The sequence below is a fragment of the Elephas maximus genome, chromosome 8, assembly GCF_024166365.1.
Source record: "Elephas maximus indicus isolate mEleMax1 chromosome 8, mEleMax1 primary haplotype, whole genome shotgun sequence".
Classification (NCBI taxonomy): domain Eukaryota; kingdom Metazoa; phylum Chordata; class Mammalia; order Proboscidea; family Elephantidae; genus Elephas; species Elephas maximus.
In genome coordinates, this window is record NC_064826.1 from 41,669,345 (window position 1) to 41,686,313 (window position 16,969).

The following is a 16,969-nucleotide window of genomic DNA, read 5'->3' on the forward strand; positions in this document are numbered from 1 at the left end:
GATAGGACTCCTTATTTCCAAGTTCCTTAAGCTGCTCAGCCATTGGTCCACTAGACTAGTGCATCATTCATCTAATTATTGCAAGTTCGCTGTAATGAAAAATCCCCTTCCTAGCCCTTGTTTAAGAAATTACCTCTCTGACTGGATAGTGTTTGTTTTGCCAGTGAAAGCAGAGAGAATTGAGCTGAGTGATGCTGAACTTCTCAGGGATAATTTTTCCACCCTTTCTCCTATCCTCATCCATTCTAATTACCCTTGCCAAAAAAGGACCCTAAAAACCAACACAGTAAGATCTAGGAGCTGAAGGAAAAACCGGAAAAGGTATGAAGCATTTGTGATTCTCCAAATGCTATTTTTTCTTTATAGATTTGCCATAGAGCCATGAGTGATGATACTTTTTCATAGCTTAATCCTGTACATCGAGAAAGTGATTTTACATTATGACAGAAGACAGTAATATTTCTTTGTGTGATGGGACTTTAATCAGCATCTCTAAGAAGCCAGACAGGAGTCCCTGGGTGGTACAAACGGTTAAGCACTTGACTACTAACTGAAAGGTTGGCGGTTTGAACCCACCTAGCCCTGGTGGCACAGTGGTTAAGAGCTATGGCTGCTAACTAAAAGGTTGGCAGTTCGAGTCCACCAGCTGCTCCTTGGAAACCCTATGGGGCAGTTCTACTCTGTCCTGTAGGGTCACTATGAGTCAGAATCAACTCCATGGCAATGGGTTAGGTTTTTTTTTTTTTTTTTTTTGAGGCACCTTGTAAGAAAGGTCTAGTGATCTGCCCCCAAAAGGTCACAGCCTTGAAAACCCTATGGAGCACAGTTATATGCTGCAAAACATGGGGTAGCCATGAGCTGGATTCAACTCGATGGCAACTCGTTTGTTTGTTTTTTGGTTTTAAGAAGCCAGACAGACCTTTCATCTCAATATTATGTCAGCCTCCTAATGTTCTGCGATCACAAGTTCAGAAGGCAGTAGTCTGTGTGTAATACCACTAAGGAAACAATTCTTGGCCCGGTTGCCATACACCTCTGGGGGAAGCAGAAAATCTGGTGTCCTTTGAGAGCCTGCCAGAGAGAGATTCCATTCATGAAATAGCTCTGTGTTGCCTCAGTATACATTTAGATAGATAGCTTTTAATCATCTCAGGAAAACTGGTTTCATTGATCTTTTTTCAACCCAGTGCCCTAGGATGATGCATGTTTTAGGGTCCCCAGTGGCCTTACTTTAAAATGCGCAATATTAGATTTGATTTTTTTTTAATTGTAACCTTTTATGAGACCTGAAAAGAAACGAAAGCCTTGTGTGAATCAGCAGATTAACAAAAGCAAAAAGAAACTGCGTATTATAACATCCTCAGGAAAAAAATCATTGGGTTTTGAAAAGGTAATTTAATCTACCAAATCAGATGATCTCTTTAAGTCTTTCTTTGAGTTGAGTCATGGCATTATCGCCTTGAAAATCATGTTTCTAGTGGCTCCCAACCTTTCAGCATCTCCAGATTTCCCAGGTTTTTATACTGACCAGTATATCTTTGAAAAGACACATCAGTTAGATGATCTAGTAATATGAGCGTTAAGGTCTCAAATATTACTTTCTTCATGATTTTATATATATGTAAAAGCATCTTTTACTGTGCATATAGTAACATACAATATACTATGCACAGTAATATACAAACAGGTGCCTAAAATATGGCTTTAGAGATAGATGAGATACAGAACAAAACAGGTGGGTTTAGCTTTCAAGTAAATATTATGAAAGCTAAACATTTATATTTCATTCCCACTAGATACTACCTTCTTTCTTATGAAAAAAGGGCTGTTTGTTGGTAGAAGGAGGTTCCTTTGATGGAACCTTGCTTGAAGGGGAGTGTATGAAAAGGTGACTTTGGTGAAACCCCCACTGTCTACCTCGTGGGCTAAAGGGCTTCCTCTCTACATGTTCCATCTTGAAGGAGATCCCTGAGGCTCAGAGAAGAACTTATTTCGTGGGTTGTGGGATTATGTGGGCTTGAAGCTGTTTACATATGAAGCTGCAGCTCCACACTCTGACCTGTGCACATGTTACAACAGAGATTTGGAATCCCTCAGATGGCCTGTTCTCTACAGCACAGCTGAGTGGTACTCTGTGTTTTTCTTCAAAATCTTTGAAGAAAGAAAAATTGTTAGATTTAATATAATCTCTCTTTGATAAGGAAAATAAAACCCATACTTAGAAAGAAATGAATTCTTACCAATTACTGAATTTATTTGAAATTACACAGAACAATGGATACAGTATTAGTAGAAAACGTAAAAATGACACTTTAAAATTCCTATTTGGTTTATTTTACATGGGTAAACTTACTGTTCTCTTTACAGGAAGTTAACCAAGGATGTTGCAGAAAAGATGGCTCAAGTAGAAGCAAAATTATCTGACACGGCGTCACGGAGCAACAGCACAGCTGAAGAACTAGATACTCTGCAGACAGAAGCAGAAAGGCTAGACAACACAGTGAAAGAACTTGCTGAGCAACTGGAATTTATCAAAAACTCAGATGTTCAGGGTGAGCGTTTTTGGTGCAAATATTCACACGTGGACAATGGATTTAACCATCTGTCTAAACATTTAACACAGCACTATTAGAAAAAAATTAAGTGCTTTGTAATAGTTTCTAAACTTTTGCTCAGTGAGTCTCTGGCACAAATGAGGATTAAAGTCCCCATTTTACAAATGTGGGAACTAGGGCCCAGAGTGACTAAGTGGCATAGCACAGGTACCACAGCGTGAGTGGCAACTAGTTGCATTAGAATGGCATCTGCTTTCTGATTATTCCAGAGAGTGGGTCAGCCCCTCCCCTAGGCTTTTGTTGAAAAGGGGCCCTCTTGAATACTTAAGAATTTAAGTGGATAATTCTGTAAATCCTTTTATGTTGGAATGTTGCTTGGTCAGGGAATAATATTGTAAATCCTTCATTTACTGATGTCATAGGCCATATATGGGACCCTCCCTCAAAAAACAAAAGCAAGTAGAAATGTCAGATCGCACTGTCTATCCTTGTTTTGTGCACGATTGCTTTATTTTTTTGGCTCGGTCCCTAAAGCCAAAACATATCGTACTGTTTTATGTACACTCTAGCCATTTGAGTAGGTTTAGTTAAAAGAGTGAGAAAAGGGGACAATCACTTGGATTGATAGGCTTCCAGAGCACAGCTCTCTAGGAAGAACTAGATATTTGCTGTGTGTAGGAATAACATCTGTGTGACTGAGTTATTTTTTCACTTTTCATCCAGATTTGTGGCCTCCTCCAGACCCAGACTCAGTGCTAAGGGGACAAAATATATTCATTGATTGTGAAAGAAAAGATATACTACTTCATAAAGATTTTCTTTCTTGAATTTTTTAAAACAAAATTGTACAGTAAATTTAGGGTTTCAGACACCAAATATTTGTATTGCTTGGTGAGGAGATCAGGTATAACAGGATTAACTGTGGGCAATTTAATTTCATGCCATAGGCGCCTTGGATAGCATCACCAAGTATTTCCAGATGTCTCTTGAGGCAGAGGAGAGGGTGAATGCCTCCACCATAGGTCCCAACAGCACTGTGGAGCAGTCGGCTCTCACTCGAGACAAAGTAGAAGACTTGATGATGGAACGAGAGTCCCAGTTCAGGGAAAAACAAGAGGAACAGTCTCGCCTTCTTGATGAACTGGCAGGCAAACTACAAAGTCTAGACCTTTCAGCCACTGCTGAGATGGTAAGGTTTGGGGGCTAGGCCTTCCTGATTGCTATAGTATGAAAAACAGCCTGCTTTGTCTGTAATAAAGGAGCCCTGGCGGCACAGTGGTTAACCAGAAGGTCAGCAGTTTGAACCCACCAGATGCTCCATGGGAGAAAGGTGTAGCAGTCTGCTTCTGTAGAGATTACAGCCTTGAAAACTCTATGGGGCAGGTCTGCCCTTTCCTGTAGGGTTGCTGTAAGTTGGAACCAACTCCACAGCAACAGGCTCAGGCTTATCTTTTATAAACTGTTCACGTTACAAGTGAGTCAACAGGAGTGAAACTCCCAGGCTCAGGTCTGTGGATGTGACAGTATGGGGTATCCTTGACGAAGCTGGATTAAAAACAATAGTGCACATGTTTCCAACTTTCCCTTTCTTCTAGCTGTTTCTCTGTGGTATAGGCAAAGAACTATGTCTAGGTTCCCATACTATTGTATTGACCCAGTGACTGCTTATTTAAACTTGATCCTTTTTATATTGTGTACATTCCGTTTTTACTTTGTTCTCATTCAGAGTGCAAAATCCATCTCAATGGAGGAATTCAAAATTATTCTGGGAGGAACTTCCTAAAAAAATTAGAGAGAGCCAAGGAATTTTTTTTCATGGGTGTTAGCTAAAATGTTCCTTTGTTCCGGTAACTTTACCTCGTGAAGATTAACCCTGAGAGCAGCCTCCAAAGTAGATTCATTTCCCAGAAGCTTTTAAAAAGTAACCCTGGAGCCAAATGGAATTAGGTAGTGAGATTAATGAAAATCAGGCAGAAGGCCAAAAAAAGCCAAACTAAGCCTGTTTCTTCCTCTTGTTTCCTTTTTGTTTTTCATGAAAGGGGTACCTATCTGAGAGAATTTGGAGGGTATTTTTTGTTGACTAAGTCTTGTGTTCGCTTGGCTAGAACACAGGTGCATAAGATACTGTGAAGAGTTGAAACTTTGTTACACTTTTGTCTTAGTGATAAGGAGTTCTCAGAGAGAAGAACATGCTGTCTGTACTGTATTGTGACTGGTATTGATGGCTACAGGGTTTTATATTCATTATCTCATGAAACTTTACAGTATCTGTGGAGTAAGCACATCTCTTGTCACCATGAAATAGAAAGCAAAATGGAGACCCAGGTGTAAATTGTACCTAACAGTAGACAAAATTGTTATAGACAGGAAATACACATTCTCTCTTAGTCTTCTTTCAGTACTGATTCCATCCTCACAAATTATAATAACAATCAGTAATCGCAAAGAAAATCTCTGCAAACTAAAATGAGGAGCTATACATGTGAGAGGATTCTTGCTTTGCAACAGAAGGCATCTCGTGAGCTGGTGGGAGTAGTAGGGGGTTCCTTTGATCCTTTCCTGTGCTTCCTTTTCCACCTGGTAAGCTACCTAGGATTAGCCAGCTTCTTTAGTTCTCTTATCTTTATTTGCTAATTATTCAGTGAGAACTCCCCTTATAGGTTCCATACTGCCATTTCCTTGAGTAAAGATAGATTTTTGCCCCTTTGCGTTTTTCAGGTACCTCCAGTCCTTTATCTTTGTGTTCATTTAGCTAGAACCATGCTTTTCTGATGCCCCTGTCTGCTAAGACAAAACAGATCTTCTAGTGTCCGGTCAGATTGTTTTTAGAAAGCACCCCTGAAGTCTTACCTTTCCTTCTCGACTAAGATTCAGGTTCTCCTGTTGCATTCAGGATGAACTTTATTTTCTGAAGCTTTTTATGTACTGTAAACCACATACACGAAAAACTATTTTAGTTACTAATTTAAGATGTAATAGGCTTATAAACATTTTAAAATTATTAGACTAAAGAGTTTATTCAAAAACAGTATTTTCCTTGTTTTGGAGTATTATGTTAACTACTTTTCATTTCAGTAAACACTTTGCCTCTTTTCAGCATGGGCATTTTCCACAAAAGGATAGCTCTACATATAATTTTTTTCCTGTTCAGCCTTCTCCATCATATAACACACTTGTAATTTCTAAGTTTGTATTTGTATGCCATGTCCCTGCATGATCTTTGAGAAGCTTCTGGTAGATTAAAAAAAGGATGAGTATGTGTGGAGAGAGTCTTTGGAAAAGCTGTATTCCCTGTTGTTAGTACTGTTTCCTCCCTTTATCTCATCACATCTGGAATGTTCTCCCTCTTCCACTGCTCAAATCCCACCAGCCAGCAAATCCTCCCCCAACTACTACAACCCTGTCGTCTCACTTTCTGCTCTCCTTCATACTTACTGCATCTGACTTTTACTGGCTGGTTTATGGCGGATGATCCCATCTTCCTAAATAGATGGAAGGTTACTAAAAGGGTAGATAAATGGCCTCTTATGTCACTGTAGTCATCAGAGCAGTTAACATGGCACTGGACCCAAAGAAGTTTCTCAGTAACAATTTGTTTAATCTAACTGGTTAGCAGAAATGGAGACATCTGTTGGCTCTCACATTGGAAGAATTCACCTTGATATAGCAGATAATGTTTGCGCCCTGGGCAGAGCCCATATAGTATTCAAATTCATTAGGGCAAGAGGTACTGACAAGGGATTGCAAACCTTCATTATGTCCTTGGTAATAAGCAGATCAAAAAAAAAAAAAAAAAATTTTTTTTTTTTTTTTAATAAGCAGGTTAGCTTATTCCTGAGCTCTTTTCTTTGTTCCTCTCTCCATCCTGCCTCCTAATTCTGCTTTCAAGCACCCTTGCTGAGGACCACCTACATGCTCTCTGGGGCCACCCAGGCCCTGCACAGCTGTTACATTGCAGCAGACTCACTATCTGAACCCTTGTGCCTGACCCTTGGCTGTTACAGACCTGTGGAACGCCTCCAGGGGCCTCCTGTTCCGAGACTGAATGTGGCGGTCCAAACTGCAGAACTGATGAAGGACAGAAGAAGTGTGGGGGGCCTGGATGTGGTGGTCTGGTCACTGTTGCACACAGTGCCTGGCAGAAAGCCATGGACTTTGACCAAGATGTCCTAAGTGCCCTGGCCGAGGTGGAACAGCTCTCCAAGATGGTAATTCTATAGATGACCTCAGTTGCTTTTGTTGTCTGTCTGCTCGCTTTAAGTTGTGGACTGGAGAATCTGAAAGGGAGAGATCAATTCTAAATGCTGACTACAATGGAAAGGGAATTCCACAATCAAGTATGAAAGTTTGTGTTTTTATGAGATCAGCGAAAGAGATGGGGAGGTTTTATTCATAGGTAGTTGAAGATCTCTTTTACTCCCAGGAGGGAATAACACGTGCTTTAGAGCAAGAAGCTTGAATCTTAGACTGCCAATTACTTGATATAATCATGTTACTTATCATGGGTCCAGAATTATGAATACATCCAGCTGTACCAAATACATTCTGTACTAAGCAACTGAGCATTTATGTTTCTAAAGTGACATATACTGTTAGCTGGGATATTTATGTTGCTCCCTGAGACAAAGACTAGGGAACATTTTATAGGTCACTAAATGTTTTGGAGGAGTTAAAAAAAACCTTGAAAAATTTTTGTATGCTATATTAGCCTTGGTGGCGCAGTGGTTAAGGCATTCAACTGCTAACCTAAAGGTCAGCAGTTTGAACCCACCAGCTGCTCAGCAAAAGAAAGACGTACCGTCTGCTTCTGTAAAGATTTACAGCCTTGGGAATCCTGTGAGGCAGCTCTGCTCTGTCCTGCAGGGTCACTATGGGTTGGAATTGACAAGACAGCACTGGGTTTAGTTTATTATTATTATTTTTGGTTTGGCCTGTCTACATAGGAATATTGTGTAGGAATCCGTCTACTGAATACTTTCAGTCTGTATAGGAATAGTCTTTTGTTGAATGGAAGAAATTTGTTTCCAGAAGCCCATGATTCCAAATGCTTTAGTTTTTCAACATCATTTTATAGACCATTTCTAATATTCTCTTCTTCTCTATGAAGAGTGAAACTGTTCCATGGGTAATTTATTCCTCATATTCAGGTCTCTGAAGCAAAACTGAAAGCAGATGAAGCAAAACAGAATGCTCAGGAGGTTCTGCTGAAGACAAATGCTACCAGAGAGAAGGTGGACAAAAGCAATGAGGATCTGAGAAATCTGGTCAAGCAAATCAGAAACTTTCTGACCCGTAAGGAAATTCTTCATTGTTACTTTACTTTTGGACATTTGTCTCTGTTTGGAAGGTCATGATTCAAACCTATATTTTGATAACAATCAATTTCTGGCAAAGATAACATTTCCAAATAAGAAAAATTTCTGTAAGAAGTGTTCCCGTATCTTAAAAAGCTATGTACATGCATACAAATAGCCTTCTCCAAAGTTAATGCAGATACAGGTTAAGTAGCAGATCAACAAGTCAAACGTTTATTTTGAGAATTGGATTTGGCGTTTATATTAGAGATTACATATAATGGCATTAGAACTTTATCTCAAAGAATTGGAATTTGTTATTTTGTCATTGCCCCCAAGCTTTGTAATCGTATTATTTCTAACATATTATATCTATGGTTAAACTCTGTAGCATACGTATCCCCTGGAGAAAATCTAGAAATTGTGATCCAGTTCACAAGTGCTGCTGGTCAGTTTGGGTATTATCAATAAGGATAGTTTTGGCTGCAAGTTACAGAAAACCCTCTATTGAAATTCAGTTAATCAGAAAGGGTGTTTATTATCTCACTAACAACAATTCAGTCACAGGACCACTGCATGGTTCAGGGAACCATGTATTTTACATCTTCCTGCTCTGCCATTGGCTTTGTTCTCAGGCTCATGGTAACATAACTTCACATAAAAAACACAATATCTAATCAAAGCGCAGACCCCCTGCGTATTCCTTTGCTCTGTTTTTTTTTAAGAGAGGAAACCTTCCTAGAAGCCCTCAAGCCCTCATCTTATAAATCTCACTGGGCAGAAATGAGTCACATGCCCATGCCTAAGTGTCACTGGCAAATGAACGGGATTGTCATAATTGGCAGGCTAATCAGGATTTAACTGAGGCGATAGTTACTTTATGTTAGAGGTAGATGCCTGAACAAAATCAGGTTTCTGCTAGCATGGAAGAAGAGGAAATGGCTAATAAGTAAGGAACCAACAGTACTTGCTGTGAATACCTGAAGGGATATCCTGTAGAAGCCATCATTCAATCCCATATTTTCCTGGTATTAAATGCATTGGGATCCATATTTTTGTTGACAGTTAACAAAATATAAAAATGAGTGGTCTGAAGTATCTGAAGCTTAATTTCATCATCTTTTTTTTGACCTTTCACATTTTACATTTGCAGCTTCTTGGTTTCTATCCTGGTTCTCCAATTTCTTTGCCTTGATCATCTCCCTTCCTGTCATTACCTGAACTAATTTATAAGGAATATCAACTCCTGTGCCTGCATTTACAATAGTATCTTAACTATTCTTCCAGCCTCAATTAAAGTTTTCATTGCCTTTTAAGATCAAGCTTCAACCCTGGTCTCTCTGGTTTTCCAGTCTGAACCCATTCACTCAACTGGACTTTCACGTAACGTGCTTTGCCTATACTGTCTCTCCATCCAGATATGTCTCTCTTTTCTTCTTTCAAATCCTATTTATTCTTCAAAACCTGATCAGTTCCCTCATCCTCCATGAGGCCTCCTCTCACTCACTACCCCAGCCTATCACAAATGCCAGTAGTACTCACTGTCTGCAGTTACTTTTTCACATATGTAGGTCTCATCTCCCCACTGAATTAGATTATAAATTCAAATGGGAGGTGCGTATCTCTTGGTCTAACCCCAGTGCTGTTCACGTAGTAAAGATGCACCTATAGGCAGCTGAATGAGTGAACCCATCTTTGCTTTTCACAGAGGATGGTGCTGACCTGGATAGCATTGAAGCAGTTGCTAATGAAGTATTGAAAATGGAGATGCCTAGCACCCCACAGCAGTTACAGAACCTGACAGAAGATATTCGTCAACGAGTTGAAAGCCTTTCTCAAGTAGAAGTTATTCTACAGCAAAGTGCTGCTGACGTTGCCAGAGCCGAAATGTTATTAGAAGAAGCTAAAAGAGCCAGGTATCTGAAGACATTATGGCATTTACATGGCTTATTTTGAGTAGTTGGCATGGAATATACTTCTTTAACCAATGAAATCTTTAAGAGTGACCTGTGCAATTCCCTCTGGGTCATTTGTGGAAGGCTAGTCTTTAAAAAGAAATGTCCTTTGTACTCAGAGGAAGTACTTTTTCACACTCACATATGTTTTCTCATTCTTTGACTCAGCAAAAGTGCAACAGATGTTAAGGTCACTGCAGACATGGTAAAGGAAGCTCTGGAAGAAGCAGAAAAGGCCCAGATTGCAGCAGAGAAGGCAATTAAACAAGCAGATGAAGACATCCAAGGAACACAGAACCTGCTGACTTCGGTGAGATATTACAATCATTGATAGGAGAAAACACATATACTCACTTATCAGAAAAGTAAGTGCCATTTGATACGTTATCCAAGAAGAAAAATTCTTACAATGGAACATGAAAGGATTCCTTTAATTTAAATGGTTGGCAGTTGGAATCCACCAGGCACTCCTTGGAAACCCTATGGGGCAGTTCTCCTCTGTCCTATAGGATTGCTGAGTTGGAATCGACTCGATGGCAACGGGTTTGGTTTTTTTTTGTTGTTTACTCCATTAACAGTCACTAAAAGTGAGGAGACATACATTTTCAAGGAAAAAAAAAATTCTGAAGACCCTGGAACACTAAACTTTCATTTTCTCCCCTACAAGAAAGCCTAAGAGAGGTAAACACATGTTGACTCCTGTTCTTTCAGAAAATTTACATAACTATTCATTAGTATGACATATAATATTTATTTCAAAATCCAGTTTTACGAAAAGGCAGCCTACACAGCATCTCAAGATTTTTAAGGTGATCACTCACAAAACTTTTATTAGTTTTGAAAACCACTGGAAAGAAACGAAGGTCAGAACGTCTGTCTCTGATGCCTGATTCTAGAAGAACCTAACAGAGGCTAACAACCTGTTCAGAATTAATGGAAAACAAATTTTATAAGCAAAATACTTAGACTACCAGATATTAAAGGCACTCACTAAGTTAAGTTTTCACATGGCTTTAGTGCTTTATTCCAAAAATCCTAATAATTTTAATTCTGTTTTATCCTTTTATTTTTCAAAAACCAGTTCTATAAACAAATCTTTTTTCTTCCAATTTTAGAGAAAGTTCATTTGTTTTTTCAAAAATAGGTGAAGAAAACTGGCAAGTCTTCCAGTCCATCTCCATGTTCTAAGAGTAACTTTGAAACTGGACGCTCCCAGTACTCTGTGCTGTCAGCCTTCTTAGGTCAATGATCCCTTCTGTGTAAATTCTGAGATGGTTCTGAAATGTGCTTTTCCTACTGTTAGTTGATAGAAACCTCTTGTATACCTGTTCTTCAGTGAAATGAAGCCTGACAGCTCCACAGCCACTAACTTCTTCAATCTTGAGCATCTATAAGGCTCTTTCTTTAGTCTATCTGTTCAATTTTAGAAAAATTGTTTTTGTCCATCAGACTGTTTATGTTCTAGCCCTTTAATTATTATGATTTTTCTACCTCAAAGTTTTTCAAATTTCTCCATGCACTGTTAACATTTTAGTGAACTTTACCTATTTTGGTGACTTTTTAAAAATTAAAAATGTTTTGAAAAGCAAATTCAAAAACATTAACTACATTATAGGTGAGATATTTGGCTTGATGGTACAAGTTAATATGGTGGGTTTGTTTTTCACAGACCTGGGTGAGGGTCAAGAAGTGTGTTTAGGTTAGTAACAATAGAGAACCTCTAATTAAACAATGCTAATTAATGAAAGCCTGTGAGAAACTATTCACTCATTTAAAAATAAAACGATAAAGCTTATCTTCCAGAAACTGTAACCACTCTCTAAGAGTATTTTTCTAATATATGAGAGAACTTTATTGGGTCAAGAACTGATTGGTTTAAAATGTTTGCATATTTTAGCATGTCTATGCTGACCCATTAGTTTAATTATGACACTATTGTTACTCAGAGTTAATTCTATGGAATAGACCCATCCTTCAAGATCATTTTGAAGAAATACTGAATGTCCAATGAAAATCAATTCTGTTATGGGACAGACTGCTTACTTTGTTGTTGTTGTTGTTAGGTGCCGCCGAGTCGATTCTGATTCATAGCGACCCTATGCACAACAGAACGAGACACTGCCCGGTCCTGCGCCATCCTTACAATCATTATGCTTGAGCTCATTGTTGCAGCCACTGTGTCAATCCACCTCGTTGAGGGTCTTCCTCTTTTCCACTGACCCTGTACTCTGCCAAGCATGATGTCCTTCTCCAGGGACTGATCCCTCCTGACAACGTGTCCAAAGTATGTAAGACGCAGTCTCGCCATCCTTGCTTCTAAGGAGCATTCTGGTTGTACTTCTTCTAAGACAGATTTGTTAGTTCTTTTGGCAGTCTGTGGTATATTCAATATTCTTCGCCAACAATTCAAAGGTGTCAGCTCTTCTTCGGTCTTCCTTATTCATTGTCCAGCTTTCACACGGGTATGATGTGATTGAAAATGCCATGGCTTGGGTCAGGCGCACCTTAGTCTTCAGGGTGATATCTTTGCTCTTCAACACTTTGCAGAGGTCCTTTGCAGCAGATTTGCCCAGTGCAATACGTCTTGATTTCTTGATAGCTCCTTTCATGGCTGTTGATTGTGGATCCAAGTAAAATGAAATCCTCGACAACTTCAGTCTTTTCTCCATTTATCACGATGTTGCTCATTGGTCCAGTTGTGAGGATTTTTGTTTTCTTTATGTTGAGGTGTAATCCATACTGAAGGCCGTGGTCTTTGATCTTCATTAGTAAGTGCTTCAAGTCCTCTTCACTTTCAGCAAGCAAGGTTGTGTCATCTGCATGACGCAGGTTGTTAATGAGTCTTCCTCCAATCTTGATGCCCCGTTCTGCTTCGTATAGTCCAGCTTCTCGGATTATTTGTTCAGCATACAGATTAAAAATAGGTATGGTGAAAGAATACAACCCTGACGCACACCTTTCCTGACTTTAAACCAATCAGTATCCCCTTGTTCTGTCTGAACAACTGCCTCTTGATCTATGTAAAGTTTCCTCATGAGCACAATGAGTGTTCTGGAATTCCCATTCCTCGCAGTGTTATCCATAGTTTGTTATGATCCACACAGTCGAATGCCTTTGCATAGTCAATAAAACACAGATAAACATCCGTCTGGTATTCTCTGCTTTCAGCCAGGATCCATCTGACATCAGCAATGATATGCCTGGTTCCACGTCCTCTTCTGAATCCAGCCTGAATTTCTGGTAGTTTCCTGTCGATATACTGCGGCAGCCGTTTTTGAATGATCTTCAGCAGAATTTTGCTTGCATGTGATATTAATGATACTGTTCTATAATTTCCACATTCAGTTGGATCACCTTTCTTGGGAATAGGCATAAATATGGATCTCTTCCAATCAGTTGGCCAGGAAGCTGTCTTCCATATTTCTTGGCTTACTTTGGCTACCTTTTAAAGATCAACGTTTATTGATTCCACTTTTAAGAGACAAAATGTGGATCCTCACCAGTTGCCCTTACCGGTTGAGAACTCTTCCCATAAATAACTTTGTATGTTTATAGCTTCCAGCTGTAAATTTCCCAGATTTTATGCTAACTTTTCAGAGTTTTGAGGACCATTACTCGTTTCCATGTCTTCACCAGTTAGCCAGAAGCATTCAAATTAACTTCCCAGGTAGTTTCTGAGGTGCAGTAACCTCTATTACTGGAGTTTAATATTTACAGCTGATAGGAAAAACTAAAATGGTGGCAGGAAGTTATAAATCATATGTTCCCACCCACATTAATTTAGAAAATTTATGTGGAAATCCCTCTTCTCACATCTGCTTATTTGTGAACGTTCTTCAGCCAAAGTTTGCAGGTGTCCCCAAAATGCTTTCTCAAAACATAAAGCTGCCTGAGTGTGGCTCTTGCTGTCAGCAAGGAAAATTTTTACATGAATTTCAGCCTAGATCATCAGAAATACCAAAAAGGATAAATACATGAGATGTAGCAAAGACTAGTCAGGCACTTTTTATATAAACTTTCTTGAAATTGTTTTCTTTTTAGCAGTGCTTTTAGTCTAGAGCAAAATGGCATAGCAGCCTTTTAAATCTACCTCCAAACTTGTAATCCTTCCTACTATTTCTTACATTAATGGCTTGCTGGATGACTGACATGGTATTTTCATATTAGATTGAGTCTGAAACTGCAGCTTCTGAGGAAACCTTGAACAACGCCTCCCAGCGCATCAGTGAGCTAGAGAGGAACGTGGAAGAACTTAAGCGGAAGGCCGCCCAGAACTCTGCGGAGGCAGAATATATTGAAAAAGTAGTATATACTGTGAAACAAAGTGCAGATGATGTTAAGAAGGTAAGTAGATCTTCGTAATTTTTCAGTTATAAAGCAGCAACTCACCTCCTCATTGCCTTCCTTGGAATTAATAAGGGACATGGATAAACCTAACATGGTTTTTCATCAGAAACATCTCAAAGGACCTGTTTTGAAATAGCAGTCTTCAGAGACACAAATGAAAAGGACTGGAAGTGGCTATGCAAGTGTCCAATAAGCATGACCTAAGGCCCACCCTCAAATCCAAACTTAAATAAGGGTTTAAAAGAATGAAATTAATTTAGCTTAGAGGTAGACGTCTTTTAAGATAAGCATTTGAGCTTGTACTGCTTCACTATATTTCAACTAGGAAGATCTTTATGAATCTAGTTACCTGGCCATTTGATAAAACTTTAAAAAGCAGGGTGGAAAAAGCTTGAAGAGTTCACTACACAAAGTAGCTGGCAAGAAACCAAATCTCAGCCATTCCAGACTCATTTTGGATTAACCACCCCTCACTTCTCTTTGGAAGACTATATCCTTTGCAGAGAAAATTTCACACCAGCTAGAAGCTAAGTAATCGTTGAAACACACATTCAGTTTCTTAATTTGTATGGGCAAATGTTCATCTCCAAAGAAACCTTTTTAAATCTGGAAGGGAGGTTGCCCAGCTACCACCACCAACCATTCTAACCAGGGTCACAGAGATGGTCCTGGACAGAATGGGATAAAAATGTAGAATACCACTCAAATTCTTAAAAAAGGCCAGGTTTTCTGGACCAATTGAGACCAGAGGATTCCCTGAGATACTCTATAAACCTGGAACTGAAACTATCCTGAGATCACCTTTTAGCAAAATAACAGAATGGCACACAGGTATAAGTATGGTGCTGTGCTAAAAAACCATCTATACGAGACCAAAAGGTCAATGTTTATGCTGACACAAAGATGAGAAGGTGGCAGGGGGAAACTAGAGTACTAGAAATGGAACAACCAGAACACACAATGTTGACACATTGTGAAAAGTTTAATATCACTGGATAGTTTGTATAGAAATTGTCAAGTGGGAACCTGATTTACTGTGTAAACTTTCACCAAAAAACACGTTATTTAAAAACAAAAAACAAACTTTGGAGGTGAGGTATTGAAAGGGTTAAATGACTGAATTTCAGTTTTAATTTCATACTATTCAAGATTTTTCCCAGAAATTCCTGTAGTTTTTAGGCATCAAATGAGGGTAACATTCTACATTTCTGGGTCAGGAAAGAGAACAAGACAATGTCATTGCCCCAATATCAGTTTCTTTCCCATTGTGGTTTGTAGTTTCCTGCAGTTCTAAGGTCATAAATCTCCCAAAAAGTCTTCTTACAGAGCATTTTCCATGAATATGACATTTTATTACAACAAAAAAAGACTGAAATCCCTAAAATGAAATTTCCATTCTTACTGCTTTTGTTTAAAGTGTTTCTCAAAAGAATCGTTTGCAACTATCTAATTCCACACCCAATTTCTCCTCTCACCCACCTTTTGAATATGGTACAACCTTGCCCTTCCTAAATCTTTTTCCACCCTAATTTTCTGATATCAAGACTTCTTAAGTCCTAAATTAGTTAAGATACAGATGGTCCCCCTTGTGTTTCTTCAAAAAGGACCTTCTTTGATAGCTAAATGCTTGTATCTCAGCGTATCTACTTCTGAGAACATCTGCTTGGGTTTAGAGTAGTGCTGTAAACTTCCCCATAGAGAACTGCTAATCAGCAGAACAGAATGAGAGGACCTAGTCCTAGAGGCCTGCTGCAACTCTGAAATTTCCTTGAAATGTATATTTTTAAAAATTGTGCCAATTTTGCATCCAATCCGGTTTCACTACCATTGAGTAACTAACTTTGATGAAGCCTGAGTACCCTTGGTGGCCCTTAGTCTAGAATGCTTGGTGTGCAAGTTAGTATGTATGTGATCCAGGCTTGCCACGACTATACCATTGCTCATACATGTGCTTGCTTACACACCATCACCACTTTGTTTCTAAATGTGGAACTGCAGACTCTGGATGGTGAACTCGATGAGAAGTATAAGAAAGTAGAAAATCTAATTGCCAAAAAAACGGGAGAGTCAGCTGATGCCAGAAGGAAAGCTGAAATGCTCCAAAATGAAGCAAAAACACTGTTGGCTCAAGCAAACAGTAAGCTGCAAGTGCTGAAAGGTAGGTATTTCCACTTAGGCTCATGTTTTCATAAACTAATTTTAAAGTTTTGGCATCCACAGAGTTTTTTATTTAAGAGATGGAAATCCATTCACTTTGTTTCAGGCAGTTAAGTGTTAAGTAAGGCCTTACAGGCAAAAAGGACCAGTTTTAATTTTGAGATCACTGTAGGAAACCCTGGTGACATAGTGGTTAAGTGCTACGGCTGCTAACCAAAGGGTCGGCAGTTTGAATCCGCCAGGCGCTCCTTGGAAACTCTATGGGGCAGTTCTACTCTGTCCTATAGGGTCACTATGAGTCGGAATCGACTCGACGGCACTGGGTTTTTTTACTGGGTACTATAAATAACCCAGAATAACTTTTTCACATTTTATCTCCCACAGATTTAGAAAGAAAATATGAAGACAATCAAAAATATTTAGAAGATAAAGCTCAAGAGTTAGTGAGACTGGAAGGAGAAGTCCGCTCACTCCTAAGGGACATAAGCCAGAAAGTTGCTGTTTATAGCACCTGCTTATAACAGAAGAGGAAGGGCTATAAGATGGCTGAGGCGACCAAAGTAATAATACCTACATTTTAAAAACTGACTTAATGATCTTCAAAACACTCTACCTATTTAATGTTTTTAATTACCAGATTTTGTATGGAGCTAAATAAAGT

General features: G+C 39.0%; 1 protein-coding gene across 1 annotated transcript in view; it reads left to right on the forward strand.

Moving 5' to 3' along the window:
- LAMB1 (laminin subunit beta 1) overlaps positions 1-16,969 on the forward strand; it is an 83,171-nt gene extending 66,202 nt beyond the window's left edge. Inside the window, exons 26-34 of the mRNA XM_049893058.1 lie at positions 2,368-2,552; positions 3,503-3,744; positions 6,560-6,763; positions 7,703-7,847; positions 9,558-9,765; positions 9,973-10,114; positions 13,972-14,148; positions 16,150-16,309; positions 16,693-16,969. Coding sequence (XP_049749015.1) covers positions 2,368-2,552; positions 3,503-3,744; positions 6,560-6,763; positions 7,703-7,847; positions 9,558-9,765; positions 9,973-10,114; positions 13,972-14,148; positions 16,150-16,309; positions 16,693-16,829 — 1,600 coding nt within the window. The 3' untranslated portion in view covers positions 16,830-16,969. The remainder of the gene's footprint in view (positions 1-2,367; positions 2,553-3,502; positions 3,745-6,559; positions 6,764-7,702; positions 7,848-9,557; positions 9,766-9,972; positions 10,115-13,971; positions 14,149-16,149; positions 16,310-16,692) is intronic.